The sequence below is a fragment of the Spermophilus citellus genome (assembly GCF_964194105.1).
Source record: "Spermophilus citellus genome assembly, chromosome: 18".
NCBI classification, from domain to species: Eukaryota; Metazoa; Chordata; class Mammalia; order Rodentia; family Sciuridae; genus Spermophilus; species Spermophilus citellus.
The window spans coordinates 16,342,780-16,360,461 of NC_138200.1; the positions used below are offsets into that span (position 1 = coordinate 16,342,780).

At 42.3% G+C, this 17,682-nt stretch overlaps 1 protein-coding gene across 18 annotated transcripts in view; it reads right to left on the reverse strand.

Moving 5' to 3' along the window:
* Positions 1–9,995: 9,995 nt before the first annotated feature.
* LOC308637105 (uncharacterized protein) overlaps positions 9,996–17,682 on the reverse strand; it is a 55,391-nt gene continuing 47,704 nt past the window's right edge. For 9 of the 18 annotated variants that reach the window (XM_081273224.1, XM_081273222.1, XM_081273221.1 and 6 more), the window contains 4 exons: positions 16,126–16,164; positions 15,495–15,621; positions 14,938–15,030; positions 9,996–13,162 (listed from right to left, as the gene is read on the reverse strand). In XM_081273224.1, coding sequence (XP_081129350.1) covers positions 10,821–13,162; positions 14,938–15,030; positions 15,495–15,621; positions 16,126–16,164 — 2,601 coding nt within the window. In that variant the 3' untranslated portion in view covers positions 9,996–10,820. Of the gene's footprint in view, positions 13,163–14,937; positions 15,031–15,494; positions 15,639–16,125; positions 16,165–17,682 lie in introns of those variants that run through there. The other 9 variants (XM_081273219.1, XM_081273214.1, XM_081273218.1 and 6 more) reach the window with 9 other exon arrangements.

Here is a 17,682-nt window from a genome sequence, read left to right on the forward strand (position 1 = left end):
TTCCTTCTCTATCCCACCTTGCTGCGAAGCAGTACTCCTGCTGTTTGAATCCTGAGCCATGGAGCAACTGGAAATGCAGCCCTCCTTTAATCTGCCATCTGAATCATGTCAGCTTCTTTTGAGAATGATTACCTCTTCAGTTAGGAGGGGCTTCCAAAGAAGCCACCCAACTCACATGACCCTCCACAAACCTAAATAGGAATCACAATAGAAAAATTAATCACATCTGCCCCTGAAGGCAAAACAGATACACAGTGTCAGGGTTGCCATCAGGAATAAAAACTTGAGGAAGCCCTTCTCAATGCACAAGGTCCTATTGGGTGCATGTACACACATGAGCAGTTCTTCAGGCTACCAGACTGTGCTCCCGGCTTAAAAGCTTCCCTTGAGCAAAACATCCTGCTGCCACACAGACATTCCACCCACTAGGTTCCAGAGAAAACTCCCCACAGGAGAGTCCTCCCCACATTCTCAGCACTGGGAGAGAGGCCCTGATGTGCCAGGTTAACAATGACACTACTTTAGCCTGTCGGCCCTTGTCATCATTTGCATATGGAGTATCTCCACTAAGGCCCATACATTAAAGGCTGTGGTGCCTTTACCACCCATGGAGGTGGTAAAACCTTACCAGGTGGGGCCTAGTGGGAGAAAGGTAGGTCATCAGGAGTGTTTCCTTTGAGGGAATATTGGGATCCCAGCCTTTTCTCCTCTTTTTCCCTCCTGGATGAGGTGGGCTGTTTCCTCCATGATACATTCCCATCATCTTGTTCTGCCTCATTATAGGTACAAAATCAACAGAACCAGACTGAATCCTTCAAACCATGAATCAAATAAACCTTTTATCCTTAGAAATTTCTTATTTCAGAGTTTTTTTTTTTTTTGTCACTATGATTGACACAGTATTCCCTAACCCCTCATATCTCTGGACCATTCCACTGAGCTTTGGAGGAGACAGGTCAGACCCCAACCCCTTTGCACAGTCAGAGTGGTTTCCTGCCCCTCAAACTCTAAGCAGCCACAACAGTTGCTGTGACATGAGCTCCAGGCTTGTCGTAAGTATGTGTGCCTTTTCAGGTCTTGTTAAACTCCTAGAAGCCAAGCTGAGGCAAGAGAAGAGGGAGGGCAGTGATCATCAAGGACCAGAGGACCAGCCTCCACTCCTCTTCACCTCAGGATCAGAACCACCAAACCGTTCTGTCACTTCCACTGCTCTTGTGGTGACCTTTTTTTGGTGTGAAGATATACTTGATTCCTTTTGTAGATCACATTCCAGACTAACTGGAGTGAGAGTTTGTGGGAAGGGGTCAGATCATAAGAATCAAGGAGGAGCCAGTGAGGAAGAAACTTCTGAGTACCCTAGTAAAGGTGTCAATGGAAAACTCCCTGAACTTCAGTCAACTGCTTCCCTTTGAACCGGCCCTAGAATGACCCCAGCATGGACTCAAACACCATGGCCTCCTGATTCTGAGAAGTGCCTTCAAGGAAATGTCTACTTGAGTACAATCACAGTAGCAGCTGTAGTAAATGTGATGTGGCCCACATGTGGAATTGGGACCCCACCACCAGATGGGCAGAAGCAGTATTTGGCTGAATAAAAACAATGATAAGGGCTGGGGTTGTGGCTCAGCGGTAGAGTGCTCGCCCAGCATGCACGGGGCGCTGGGTTCGATCCTCAGCAACAGAGATGTAAAATGAGGATATTGTGTCCACCTAAAAATAAAACATTTAAAAAAAAGACAAACAATGACAACATGACATGCTCCCAAGGAGCATCAGTGACTTCCCAACAAGGATATGGGAGCTAAAAACCTGAGGCCACAGGAGGAGCTGTGCTGGGGGCCAGACCAAGTTCTCTGAATGTTGCATAAAAGACAAAGAGGCCTCTCAAAGGAACACTCCCTACACCTGGGACTACTGCCCCACCTTTACTAACCCACCCAGGACCCAGTGGAAACCAGAAGAGTCAATGCTGGTAGCCACTCAAGTGTGGTAAAATCAGAACTAGATGTCACTTAAGAATTAAAGGAAAGTGCAAATGTAATGACAATATTTATTATAAGGGAAATGTTGGCTGGGGTGGACACATCTCCTCCCATGTGAATCATACAGTCCTTTGATTGAGGCCAACATATACATTGTAGGCCTAGGGGATGGAATCCCAAAAAAGCTATGTTAATTATACCTTTTTAGCCATTAAGAAATGGGGAGGGGGCAGCTGGGTTGTAACTCAGTGGTAGAGCACTTGCCTAGGATGTGTGAGGCACTGGGTTCAATCCTTAGCACCACATAAAAAAATAAATAAATAAAATAAAGGTATTGTGTCTATCTATAACTAAAAATAAAAATAAGTTAAAAAGTTCATTCTTTCATAAATTTATTTTGAAAAAAAATTTTAAAATGTGTGGGGACTGGGAATATAGCTCAGTGGTAGAGCACCTGTCTATCATATTTCAGACCCTAGATTTGATCTAGAGCACCACACACACACACACAAAATGTGTGTGGAAGAGAAAATACTCATGGAATTGATCCATCTTTAACTAGGAGGCCATTTTACTCATAAAAGTCACACAAACACAACTCAAGTTCCATCAAGGATATGGAAAACATGGGAAAATGTAGCTAATAGAAAAGGCCAGACAGTGCACAGTAAAAATGAGCCCAAAATGCATCCTGGATATTGGTATAAAAGTGGTGAAACTGCCATAAAGGCTTCAAGTTTAGTTAATAATATTGTCCCCAAGTCACTTTCCTATTCTCATCCATGTACTACAGTTAATTAGTTTTAACTTTAGGTGAAAAAAAAAAGTCAAAAGCACCTTCTTTTACCTCTTTTTGCATCTTCCCTCCTCAGTAGGACCACAATGAGCTCCCATGAGGTTTTTGTTCTTGGGGGTGGGGGTGGTCCGCTTCATTTGGCTAAGGTGCTCCCTCTAAGAGGGGAGGAGCTTCCTACCCCTGCAGCCCAAGATAGTTCCCAACCCTGGCCCCACATAAGAAGAGTAAACAAGAGATCCCCATGAAGAAACGTCACGCTCAGTCACACAACCGGAGCAGAAGCACAGGGACAGGGTCAACGACAGGTACGCCAATTTGAGAGAGTCCCCACTTATCCCTACACACAGTTCCTCAGGCTGTGGGGGTCTTTGCTGGCATGAGTCCCTGTGGGAACAAAGCTACCTGCAAACACACACAGGCACTTCCACCTCAGGCTCACAGGGCGATGTCCCCGTGCAAAGAGTCAGTCCCAGTCGTTCATACCAGTCCTGGGGCTGGGATTCGAGGGTCCATCCCTGTCCCCCAACATCACTCCTTCAGTCTGTCCAGGCCTTCTTTGGTCCTTAGAGCCCCCAACAAATGGCCAACCCGCTGGAGTAGACAGGTCAGAGCCCAACCCAAGGCAGTGTCACAATAGGCACCTGCTCCCCAACGCCTCAGGGACACATCACTAGGCAACTGCTAGTTGATTATTACGACTGCATCTAACGGCTCACAGCAAGCGCATGCGCAGTTGCCGGACAGTCAAGACTAGACCTCGGCTGCGGTCCCACCAGGAGGTAAATGAAACAGGCGATTTGGGGAGGGGGGCCACAAAGGTCTCCACATGGACATTCATTGACCCTAAATTCAGTCACACTCTCAGAGCTGGGCTTAGGAAAGCCCATTCCCTGTGACAACTCTCAGGGTCTTCTACGTCTTTGAACTGGCTGGTGGGGAACGTTAGTCTGCGCCACCCATTCCCACCCTCCAGGGGTACCACACTCTGTTCAAGGAGGACCCAAGCATTGAGAGATCCACCTGTTTTTAGTATCCCAGTGTCCACTTTCCCAACATAATTTTTTCAAATGGCTATCTTTTTTTCCACTGAATGTTTTGACACTCTTATTGAAAATCATTTGTCAATGTACAGGTGGTTTATTTCTAGAATCTCAAGGCCATTGGTCTATGTGTCTATGTGTACCCAGTACCACATTGTTTGGAATACTGTAGCTTTATAGTAAAATTTTAACAACTTTATTTTAATTATTTTTTATGTTGAGGATCGAACCCAGTACCTCACAAGTGCTAGGCAAGCACTCTACCGTTGAGCCACAACCCCAGACCTAAAGTAAATTTCAAAATCAGAAAGTATTAGTTCTCCAACTTTATTCTTTCTCAAGATTGTTTTGACTATTCCAAGTTTCTTGAAATTTCATATGCCTTATAGGATGAATTTTTCTATTAAAATTTTTTTCAGGGTTTGTGGAGATTATTTTAAACCTGCAGACTGGGGTACTGACTCCCATGATGCGTGTTGACCCATTAATAGTATCCCACAAGTTTCTTAGGCTTTATTCACTTTTTTCAATATATTTTTTCTTTCTATTCCTTAGACTCAGTGATTTCAATTGTCATATTTTGAAGTTTGCCAATTTATTCTACTTTCAAAAATCTTCCTTTGAATCTCCCTTGTTGAGAGCCACAGCCCAGCAAACTTCCAGCTGCCAGCAAACTTCCAGCTGCCCGGCTGATGATTGGCTCACAGCGCCCCAGCAACATCTAGCTGTTTGGCTGCTCTGCCGTGATGCTCATTGGGCTGTTTCCCTGCCTTTCAGACCGCGGAGCTGCTCATTGGGGGACTTCTTTGGCTCCGCCCACAGGACCCAGCCAATCGGCCTCAAGAGCAGGAGGATTGTGGGAGGTGGTGAGGCTTGTGTGGGTGAGAGGCTTGTGGGAAGCCGGTGGTGGCAGTTGGGCTCTGAGGGTTTTTTCCTGAGGAGCTGTTTTATTTGGCATGTGTAGTTCTAAAAATAAAGTTAGTTTTCTTTTGACAAGTGGCTCCTGCATTGTGCCCAGCCAGAATGCGGCACTCCCTAATGAGTTTTTCATTTTGGTTATTGTACTTTTTGCTCAAAAAAATTTTTTTGTACCTTTCTACGTTTTCTATTTCTTTATTGTTTTCATTTTGTTTCTACATGTGTTCTTGAACTTGTTTTTGGACATCTACCATTGGCTCTTTGTGCATTTTTAATATAACTGTTTTAAAATCGTTGTCTAATATATCCACCATCTGGTCTTACTCATTGAATATATTTTCCTTTGAATGAGTAATAATTTTCTGTTTCTTGATATACCTTGAGATTATTTTTGTTCTCAGCTAGACATTTGAATCTTATACTACAGTAACTGGAAATTATATTTCGCTTTCCCTAGCATTTACTGAGTTTTGTTGATGATGTTTTTTGTTTATTGTACAAGGGTATCTCCTGCTGGGGATGAACCTGAGTTGTCAACTTAAGATCTCAGGTCTTTCCTGTGCCCACATCTGTCCCAGGGCATTTGTAGTGACTTTTAAAATTTCCTATATATTGGGCTGGGGATGTGGCTCAAGCGGTAGCGTTCTCACCTGGCATGTGTGCGGCCCGGGTTCTATCCTCAGCACCACATACAAACAAAGATGTTGTGTCCACCAAAAACTAAAAAATAAATATTAAAAAAATTTTTTAAAATAAATAAATAAATAAATAAATAAATAAATAAAATTTCCTATATAATAATGGTTTTCAATTGTCCTAGTCCTTAAATTTCTGTTTCCCAAAAGGTAAAATATGAGGAAGTGAATGGGAAACAAACATGGACTGGCTTTTTAAATCCTTTGAAGGCCACATCACTCAGTGGGGTCTGCAACAATAGTGATTTGCCTCTGTGTCTCTACCTCCATGATCAGAAGCTGCAATAACTGATCAGAATATAGATCCCCAATATTTGAAAAAGATCCTTATTGTCAAACATGACTCCTGCTGCTCAGGAAAGAGAGCTTGGCTGAAATCTAGAGGTGTTGTCTGGTAGCTGCTATTGGGCTGAGCGTTGAAACATACCAAAACTAATAGCAATTTACTTTCCAGCAACTGTAAGCCTTTTAATAGGCCCCAGAGTCCCAAAAATAATTACATAAGATAAATTCTGTCAGTAGTTTATGTCTAAGTGGAGAAATTGATTCTTGGCAGTTTGGACTTTCCACCTTCCCTAACATCAATATTTCATTCTGTTTACAGCAAAACCTGCACACAGAGATATTTATAGCAGCTTTATTCATAATATCCTAAAACTGTAAGCAACAAAAATACCCTTCAGTGGTTGGATAAATAAACTGTGGCACATCCAGACAATGGAATATTGTACAGCACTAAAAAGAAATGAGCTATCAAGCCATGAAAAGACATAGAGGAAACCTAGATACATATTACTAATTGAAAGAAGGCTATCTAATACTGTATGATTTCAACTGTATAACATTCTGGAAAATACAAAACTATGGAGAGAGTAAAAAGATGCCAGGAGCTAGGGGGGAGAAATATACAGAGGATTTTTAGGGCGGTAAAACTACTCTGTATCCTAATGATGAATACATGTCATTATTAGTTTGTCTCAACCTGTAGAATGTACAGTAGCATAAGATTACATAAGGAAACAATTGAATACAAATTAATAGACAAGCAAAAGGAAGTCTAGTAGAGAAAGGGGGGAGATGGGAGGAAAAAGGGGGATCATGAACTGATATCAATTTCCATGCATGTATGAGTTTGTTTGGAGAAACCAACTATTATATATAACCATAAAGCTCTATTAAAAATAAAAGTGCTAATAAAAATGAATTCTAATGTAAACTGTGAACTTTGGGTGATAATGAGTGTCAATGTAGGTTCTTCAATTGTAAACAAATTGTGTAAGTCAAAATGCAGTCTACTGTCATGTGTAACTAATTAAAACAAATAAAATTGTAGATTAATTAGAAAAAAAACCCAAATGTACCACTCTGGTGAGGGGATGTGATAATGGAAGAGACTATGAATGCCGTGGTAGAAATGTATGGGAAATCTCTGTAACTTCTAATTTTGTGTGACCCTAAGACTTAAAATGTAAAAAGTCATAGCCCCCTAGTCATGTGTTAGTACTATGTTATGCTATGACAACTATAAAAGGAAAATAATGGAAAGTTAATTTACAACAAAATGTTTTCCCTCCATGAGGCTTGGGCCTGTAGAGGATGGTCAGGTGCTTGTGTCAGCTTATAATTTAAGCAATAGGGCACCCTCATTGGGCTCTGCCAGTCCTGCTCCCATCATGTAACCCATATTGGCACTTCATTCTTGCATAGCCCCATTTTTATTGACTCTTTTTACTTATACATAACATCAGGGTTCATTTTGGCATAATTATAAAAACATGGACTATCATTTCCTCTAACTCAGTCCCCATTACTTCCCCATTCCTTCCCCTGCCCCTGTTCCCTCTACTGGTATTTCTGCTATTTATAGCTTTTCTTTCTTCTTAATGCTTGTGGATATACATGATGGTAAGATTCATATATGTACATAAAAGTTAAGTCAGATCAATGCTACTGTCCTTCCCTTACCCCACTCCACCTCTCTGCCATCAATTCCCTTCATTAGTTCAACAATTTTTTCTTCTGTTTTGATGGAATTCCTCCCTCCCTTTCCCCCCTTTCTCTCTTTCTTATTATCCCTTATTTTGAACTAGTTTCTACATATCAGAGAAAACATTCAACCTTTGACTTTGGGGGCTTATTTTACTTGTAGCGTGATTGTCTACATGTTATGCTAGTTCCATCCACTTACCAGCAAATTCCATAACCCCATTTTAAAGGTGAGGCAAGCAAGGCAACTCCTGGACAGTGATTCCTAAATAGATCACTGTTGTGCCAGAATTTCAACCTAGGTTCACAGCTTTCACTCACCATTCTTCTTGTGTCACTCCTCAAAAATTTGAAGCTCAACTTGTGATCTCCTGATATCCCCAGATCCTCCTCAGCCATCCTGAGTTGATAATTGCCCTGTGCTTTATGAGGCACTCAGAAGGTGGGTGTCTTTGCGGCTGGGACCTCATCCTTATTCATCAGGCCTTCTATCTACAAACATGGGGAAGCAGTGCTGAGAAACTTGGGAGTAGTCAATGACAACTGGGGGCCTCAAAAAGTAATGGGGGCAGTGAGGAATCAACAGACATTATGCTAGAGGGGTTAGTGAGGAACCAGCATATATTGCCAGGATTTGATAGGGAGGGGTCACAGATACTGTGTAACTGGTCAAGACATAACAGACATGGGAATGTAGGGCCCCCATCATAATTGTCCTATTGTTAATAGGGTGCTATGGAGAGTGCAATGGAGGCTCCAAAATGTAGATGGGAAATGTGGTTATGGTTTGTTATCAGCCATTTGCCTTTACTACAGAGGAGAAAGGCAGGTTAACAGTATGGACCATATTGGAAGAATCACCAAGTGCTGTGTTGGGGATAGTTACAGACACTGCTAAGTGAGTAATAGAAGATCACTGGTTACCACTGTGATGGACAAATAAGTGGAGGGGGATCACACATCCCCCTAGAGATGTAATAAAATTATCAGCTAATATTTGGATTTGCCAATATTTCTTAATTCTGACGTTGTATTAAGTGGTCATCAGACACTGGAGTATGGAAGTTAGCAGACATTGTCACAAATGGGATGAAGTTACAAATATGCTGAAGTGAAATAATTGGGGGAGGGAGGAAGTAATAAAATCTACAGGTACTATTTCCAGGGATTAAGTAGAGGTGACACACATAAAAAGGGGATAAGAGAGAATGGACAGACATTATTCTGGGGCAGATTAAGAAGGGGGAAAAGGTGACCATAATTACTCTGAAAGGTCAGTAGCCACTGTCATAAGTTGGGGGGAAATGGAGGGTCTCGAGATATTCTAAGTTGGTGACAGTAGTGAAATCTTAGCTACAGTGCTGGATGGGGAAAAGGAAGTAATGATCAACAACAATCTTCTAAGATAGGGAAGGTCATCCTGTGCATCATCAGATTCAGTGAAGGAAGAGTGCGGAGACATAAATGTGGATGAGCAGATATTAAGCTAGGCAAGGATAGTGAGATCATGGAGCACTGCCCCATCAGGAGCCAGGGCAATAAATCCCCAGCCCTCCCCCCTTGATCAGATCATCTCTTGGTCTCTATCCTTACCTCTTCATTTTGCCCTTCACAAGGACAAGACCATCTCTGCACTGCCTATTTCCCACTCCTAGCATTGCCAATGCATTGGCTCTAGACAAATCATTCTGCTGGCTCCAGTAAGGCCATCCAGAAGCTGAACTTCAAAACATGCCCAAGTATCTGTGAGCTACTGTTACCTATCTTGGGTTGGTCACCTAATTTGCAAGATCCACCCCTGCCTACTCTTGGCCCTTTCATACTTGGCACACCTGTCAAAACAGGATAAGCAGATCTACAGATGGAATTATTTGGTGTTAGAACCCTGGACTTTGTGCAGCGTAGAACTGTGAATGCAGGGGCTTCAAAATGAGTGGGATTTAAAAAAATCACTCTAGAACTGACATTTTGGAATTTTAGAATCATGGCAGGGAATCCTGGGATTTTCTATACTTAAATTTTTCTTCTTTAAATGGGTTAGTATCAAGAAATTTAATAGACTTTATTTAACTTTAGGGCTAGGAAGGGACACAGCTTAAGTAAACATTAAAGATGGAAATTCTTACCATGTTTTAAGCAAGCTGGTTCTCCCTTTTGGAGCCTCATATGCTGCAAAACAGAAAGGAACTGAGGGAATCTGGGGTAAGGATGGGTCAATACTCTACAATGTGCATATGCCTGCTATATGGTAGACATGGGTCTAGGCTCACAGTGGTAAAGAAAACAAAAAAATTCTAGAGTGGGAGCCATAGGCAAAAAAGCATCATAGATAAGGCTCCATGGCATAAGTGCTATGGAGAAAGATAAAAGGGGAAGGTAGAGGGGGCTTGGATTTTAATCAGGTAGGGAAGGGCTATGAGGTGACCTTGGAGGAAAGGCATAAAGGGGAAAGCTACAAAGATATAATGAAAAACAGTGCTCTGTACAGAGGCACAGCAAATTCAAAGGTCCAAGACAGGAACTAAATGAATGTGTTGAAGGCATGTGGGGAGGTCTTTGTGGAGTACATGACATGTTGGGGTTTGTTATAAGTTAGTGATTTATTCTTATATAAGTTGAGTCATTAAGGAAGGCAAATAAGTGTGAAGAACTGTGACATAAGGGAGACTTAATTTGACCCAGAAGGCTTGAAAATTCTTACCTCAAATGGCTGTCCCAAAGATAGTGAACTGAGTTCAAAAGATACTATGCTGGGGGTCAGAAGACAATGTGATGATAGCTTCTGAGGCTCGAAGACACTACAAGTAGCTGTAAGTGTGGTGACAAATCCTGTGTTAGATGACAATGGTGAATCCACATACACTCTTTTGTGTCAGTATAGATAAGGAATATTTTTTATTATATCACTTCCTTGATAGAAGTAGCAATGGTAGACTGAATAGACACAAATGTGTTAGATTCAACCAAAGAATGAAAACCTCCATGCCTGTTAGATATGTTCTTCAGGAAACAACTTACAGAACTAAGGACATATCACCACCCTCTATATTGTGTTGTTTTACTGTTCAATTTGCTGGCATTGTCCCTATTCCACCAAGAGGATTATCATGATTATAACTTTATCCTTCCTATGAAGAATTTGGTACCTATGTTCCACTGTATTTTTCATGAGAAGGCTTCCTCTAAAGCACCAGTTCCTTCTCAGTATGCCCCAGGATTTAACAATGGTGATGACAATGTAGAATCCCCCCACCCCGCCATTCAGCTCCTTCTCAGAGGTCCTCTTGTAAACAGTACAGTGTCACATTCTGCTGTGGGCATTTCTACTTACAATAATATATATATTATTCTGTTGCATGGATTCAATAGTGTCATGTCCTCAGTAAGGTTTTTCTCATACTGTTTAAGTGTGAATACTCTGGTGCACATTGAGCACGGATTTCTGAACAAAGCCTTTCCCACAGACTACACACTTGTAGGGCTTGTCTCCAGTGTGTGTTGTTTGGTGTTTATTCAAATTTGACCTGTCAGTAAAGGCTTTGCCACATTCAGCACACACATAAGGCTTTTCGCCTGTGTGAATTCGCTGATGCACTTGGAGCTGAGATTTCTTAGTGAAAGATTTCCCACAGTCACTGCATTCATAAGGTTTCTCTCCAGTATGAATTCTGTGATGTGTAATCAACTCTGACTTCTGTCTGAAGGTCTTCCCACATTCAGAACAGATGTAAGGCTTCTCTCCTGTGTGGGTTTTTTGGTGTTTACTGAGGTTTGACCTGCCACTAAAGGCCTTGCCACATTCACCACACACATAGGGTTTCTCGCCTGTGTGAATTGGCTGATGTACCAGCAGCTGAGACTTGGACGTGAAGGACTTCCCACAATCACTGCATTCATAAGGTTTCTCTCCTGTATGAATTCTTTGATGAGTAATGAAGTTTGACTTTCGGATGAAGGCTCTTCCACATTCAGTGCATACATAGGGTTTCTCCCCCGTATGAATTTTCTGATGCACAATGAGTATTGATTTCTGATTGAAGGCTTTCCCACATTCATGGCATTCATACTGCCTCTCTCCAGTGTGAATTTTCTGGTGTATATTGAGGTGTGACTTCTGGGTGAAGGCTTTTCCACAGGTACTGCATTCATAAGGTTTCTCTCCGGTATGAATTCTCTGATGTGTTATCAAGTCTGATCTCTGAGTAAAGGCCTTTCCACATTTAGAACATACATAAGACTTTTCTCCTGTATGAGTTTTCTGATGTGTGATGAGATTTGACCTGTTGGTGAATGCCTTCCCACATTTATTGCACATGTAAGGTTTTTCTCCTGTGTGAATTCGTTTATGTACATGCAGTTGTGACTTGGAAGTAAAGAATTTCCCACAGTGACCACATTTATAAGGTTTCTCTCCAGTATGAATAATTTGATGTGCAATCAAGTGTGCCTTCTGGATGAAGGCCAGCCCACACTTCGTGCACACATAGGATTTTTCTCCTGTATGAATTCTCTGATGCACTGTGAGTGCTGACTTCTGAGTAAAGGCTTTTCCACAGTCACCACATTCATAGGGTTTCTCTCCAGTGTGAATTCTCTGATGAATAATTAACTCTGACCTGTAAGTAAAGGCCTTCCCACATTCAGCACATATGGACGATTTCTCTCTAATTTGAACTTTCTTATTTGCAATGAGGTTAGAACTATTGTTGAAGACCTTCCCATATTCAGTACATGAATAGGGCTTTACTCTTGTGTGAATTCGCTGATGTACCTGGAGTTGAGACTTGGAAATGAAGGCTTTCCCACAGTAACTGCATTCATATGGCTTTTCTCCAGTATGAATTCTTCGGTGTGCAACCAAGTGTGTCTTCTGGATGAAGGCCTGTCCACATTCAATACATATGTAGGATCTCTCTCCTGTATGAATTTTCTGATGCATCTTGAGTGTGGACTTTTGTGTAAATGCTTTGCCACAGTCACCGCACTCATGGTGTCTCTCTCCAGTATGAATTTTCTGATGTATACTGAGATCTGAGTTATAAGAGAAGCCTTTCCCACATTCACTGCATTCATAGAGTTTCTCTCCAGTGTGAATTCTATGATGCCTGAAGAGAGAAGACACTTGGAAAAAGGACTTTCCACATTCATTGCATTTATAGGGCTTTTCTCTAGTATGGGTTTTTTGATGTGTGATGAATTCTGGCTTATGCACAAAAGCCTTGCCACATTCAATACATACATAGAGTTTTTCTCCTGTATGAACTCTCATATGTACCTTGAGCTGTGATTTATGGGTGAAGATCTTTCCAAATTCTGCACAATCATAGGATTTCTCTCCCGTATGAATTTTCTGATATCGAGAGGGTACTTGTTTATAACTGAGATTTGTTCTACTTTGATTATGGTTCCATAATTTCTCTCCTGTTAGAGTATACTCATGGTCATCAGTATAGGAAGAAATTTTACTACATTCAGTCATCTTTTTAATGCTATTTGATGTATTACTTCTATAATGACTGTATAAATCTAAATTATGTTTCAAGACATTCCCAAATGAGCCACACTGGTGGGGTCTTTTGGAGGGGGGAATAATGTTTGGGCTAATGTGGATTATTTCTGTAATGCTTTCATACTCATGATGACTCTCTGTAGTCCATATTTTCTTGATGAAAGCAGTATCATTTATTGATTTACTTCCTGTTTGATGATAGGTGACTATCTGATCACCAATCTGTTGCAATTCTTCTAGAATGAAATACAAGAAAACATCACTTGTAATACCACCCCACTGCTCAATGTGGAAAGAAGCTTTTTCATAATCTGTTATAAGGTTTGAAACCCAAATACATCTTCTCAAAAAAGAAAGAGGTGATTTTAGCTCAAAGAACAGCTAAAAGAGGCTAAAGGGAAGGGTACAAATACCTCATCCAGGTTGAACAAAGAGAAAAGGGTGAGTGTCATTTGATGAGGAGGTTGACGATGGTATTGATAGGAAACATTCTGGCATACAATTCAAGAAAGGAAATAAACTAAGCAGATTGCACTATGGACATGTGGAAAAAAATAAGGCAAAGAACAAGATATATTGCAAAGTTATATTTATGTAATCTAATGATACATAGCCCTAATTTACTATAAATTTTATAACAAGCATGAATTAAAAATGTCTCTATCAGCCAGGTGGCACGTGCCTATAATCTCAGTGGCTTGGGAGACTGGAACAAGAGGATTATGAGTTTGAGAGAAGCCTCAGCAAATCAGCAAGGCCCTCAGCAACTTAGCAAGACCTTGTCTCAAAATAAAAAATAAAAAGGACTGGGGAGGTTGCTCAGTGGTTAAGCGCCCCTGGATTCAATCCTCAGCAAAACAGTGACCTATAGTGGGAGTCTTAAACTGAAGACTATGATTAAACTCAAGCAGGTAAGGTACACAAAGTAGTAACAATAAATCCAACCAATCAGGGAGAGAAACCCTAGTTAGTGTGAAGTCACTCAAGCAGCATGAGAAGGAAAGTTTGGGAAAGGTGACTGATAATGTCAAGTATCACGTATAAGTATACCTAAAGGTTAAGTGACAGTGACCCCCAAATCATCAATTGGGAAACTGTGAAGAAATGAAAAATCTCATGGAAATAACTATGGAGAAAACAGGAGGAGACCCAGGTTGGAGACTGTAGGGAGCCACTCTGAATGACTTGCGCCTTCCATCCTGAAGCAAGGCTTTGACCATCACTACATTTCGTTGTCCCAGTTCAGGAAGTTAAGGGCATGTCTTCAGATGTGGGCTATGCCCCTTGAATTACACTCACCTGACCCTTGTAATCCTGCCCCTTCTGGTCTTTTTTGGATCTTTCTCAGAACAAGGGTCCTCCCAATAAAGGCCCACTTCTGAATGTGCTCGCTCTCTCTCGCCAGCCTCTCATGACTTTCTCTTGCTCTCCCATTTGGGGAGTCTAAGGCTGAGAGTGGAGAAGCTGTCCTAAAGCTTGTTTAAAGGTAAAGTGTGTGTCTGTGTTTTATTTGGTGTCCCTGGAAATTAACATGAGCCACCTTAAGTTCAGCTGCCCGCATGGGTGGGGGCAGCAGGAGACAAAAGTTCTAAGGCATCTCAGAAAAAAAAAGGGTCTAACAGGAATGTGAATATGTGTCACATAGTAAATCTGAAGTAAAGTAGATCCATAAATGCCTGGATGTGTAAACAAAGACTCTAGAACTACATGAAAGGTAGGGATTTTAAAAAAAATTTAAGAGAAAAAGGGCATAACAAAAAAGAATAATCCTTAATGAGACCAGTTGTTACGGGCAGAATTCAAAAAGCCAAGGAAGACAGAAATGGCAGAGGTCAATCAGGTAGAAGGCATTTAGTTATCTGAGAAGTCAATATCAAGGACACTCAAAAAATTGAGTACCTTCCAGAAAAGCATTTCAAAGCACCTCAGATTCTTAAAGACAGCTGAGATTTGCTCTCTTGCGTTGCTGAAACTCCCTTATCTCCCATTTACAAGGATGACACTCACTCACCTGGACAGCTCTGGTGTGGGTTCTCACCCTGCAGTGCCCACGGCTCCTGTCCTTGTTCCACCATGAAAACCTCTGACTCAGGAACTTGATACCCTGTTCATGGGAAATGACAGAGGACTGGTTCCAGCTAATTCAGTTTCAGAGCCCAATCTATCAATTTGTTTTTCTTTTTTTGGTAGCGGGGATTGAACTCAGGCACTCGACCACTAAGCCTCATCCCCAGCCCTATTTTGTATTTATTTAGAAACACAGTCTCACTGAGTTGCTTAGCACCTCGCCATTGCTGAGGCTGGCTTTGAGCTCACGATCCTCCTGTCTCAGCCTTCCTAGCTGCTGGAATTACAGGCATGTGCCACCGCGCCCAGCTGCCCAATTAATCTTATGGGTCAATAGAGTTTGTTTTTAAGAATAGTAGTCATGTATCTCTATGAATAGAGTAATATGAAGATTCTCAAAGGAGATAAAGAATTCTGGACATTGCTCCACTGAATTCATCCAACTGAGAGTGGAAACACTCTCAGAAACCTCCTTTCAGATACCACAGTGACAAAGCTTACCTACTGAGAGCAGGTGGCTGTAGGTCTCCTGCATCACATCCCGGTAGAGGTTTCTCTGAGCAGGATCCAGATGCTGCCATTCCTCTCTGCTGAAATCTATAGTCACATCCCTGAAGGACACTGATCCCTGTAAAGGGAAAATTCCTGTTCAGTGTGAACAGTTAGTTTTTGGAGATGCAAAAACAGTATTTATGAATTTGGAACATGACTTTTGCAATTGTTTTTAATTTAACTCCTTTTTAAAAAAAACTCACACCAGGGAATAATGCCAACAGCATGGCTGACTAGAAATCCTAGCACTCATCCACCAATACAGAGACAGGCAAAGCAACAAACAACTACATTTTGATTAAAATAACTAAATAAAAGTGCCAAAGTACATTAAAGGAGTAGTAGAAACCCTATAAAGTATAGAGACCCAGGCTATTCACATAAAGAACAAAGGCAATACCTCACCTCTGCCACCCCTAAGTAGCAGTTAGCACAGAACTAAGAGAAAGGTAAGCAAGGACTCCAGCAACCACCACCTATTGCCATCTATCCTAGCTGGCGACCTAAGGCTGGGTTCACAAAATCTGACTATTCTGATAACTTAAAACAGCCAAGAAAGCACACAAACACACAGAAGTACCTTTTCAAAATCCAGGGATGGCTCTGTGACCTTAGGGCCCTGTGGAAAGAGAGAGAGCCACTGGAATTCTTTATTCTTATATAGGGGACACACAAGGGGAGGTTCCATGGAACATTCTACATCAGAAGGGGCAAGGGGTGGGATTACAGAGGAACAGGTGAGTGTAGCTCAACCCCACCGGGTGACGCCTACTCCTGGAGCCATGCCCCATTATCCAAGTGGAGGTAAAGCCCAAGTTATTGTAGGGCACAATAATTGCTCAGCATCTCTTGCTCAGGACTTATGGGCATGTATTTCCAGAGTGGCTCCTGAGAATCACCACCTTGGATCTCTACAATCCTCACTACCTGGGACTCATGTTGTCCTCACAGGTGCTAAGCCCGACTGAAGGAGGTGTGCCCAGTCTTCACACGAAGCCGACACTGTGTTCTACACTTTATGATTCATGTGTATACTGTACATAGCATCTTGCTGGGAATATCCTGCTCCAGGGTGAGTATCTCAGTACCCTTTCATTCCTGAGGCCTTATTGCTACTGAACCACTACTACCTAGTGGCCCACTATCTCTGAGACAAGCTACTGCTACATCCTACCCTGTGGGAGCAAAATACCACAAAGCCATTCCATCTACCCTCTCAGCTGCTGCTGCACCCTGCCCCTCAAGGCCTGAACTAAAGTGGTATCCTGCCTACTGGGTAAACAGTGTCTTGGCCACCAAGAGCAGCCCCACACTCCTGTACCTGACCTGAAGCCGCACATTACCCTCCAAGGAATTGGTGCCTTGACCCAAATCAAGCAACAATACATCCCAGGCTGAGCTGACATGGCACCCCATCTCCTAAGGAAACAGCATTGGCTGAGCTGTACCCAACCCTACAGGTTGAACAATAGTAGTGTCCTGCTTCCCTGGAACTGAACTAGCCACCTGGAGCCTAAGCTGGTGAGATACACCCCTGACCAAGGCGTGCAGCTGTCACTGTGCTACCCCCCTACATTCCAAGGCTCAAGCAACAGCTGAGCTCTGCCATCCCAGAGTCATTGCTATAGCTGCAGTTAGCCTCACAGAATTTGGGACATTGCCAGGTCCCACCATCATCACTATTCAAAACATGATCCCTTGAGGCCTGAGTCACTACTGTGTCCTGAAGCAGCTGCACCCTGCTTCCCACGCCCAATCCTCCATTGCATCCCTTCTACCTAGTAGTTGAGCCAGTGCTGTGGCGTGCCCTCGGAGTCCAAGTCACATCTATAATCCAGACCATGGGCCCAAGCTGCTGGAGGTGCCTCAGAATGACAGACTAGTTTTATCAGCAATCTGTATCCAACTCTGCCTCAGAGCAAACCTGCACCCCCAAAGTCTAAATACTACCACAGGTTTGTGAGTCCCGAGTCAAGGACTAGGTCAAACTCAACACAAAGAAGAATCCCTAAGCTAAGAGTCACCACTGTAAGAGAAATGAGAAAAGGAGGACCACAAAAGTCCTTGCTGCTGAGGATCCTAATGACCTATGCTGCTGTCACTCCTGCTATAAACTCTTATAGCTTAAGTCACCAAG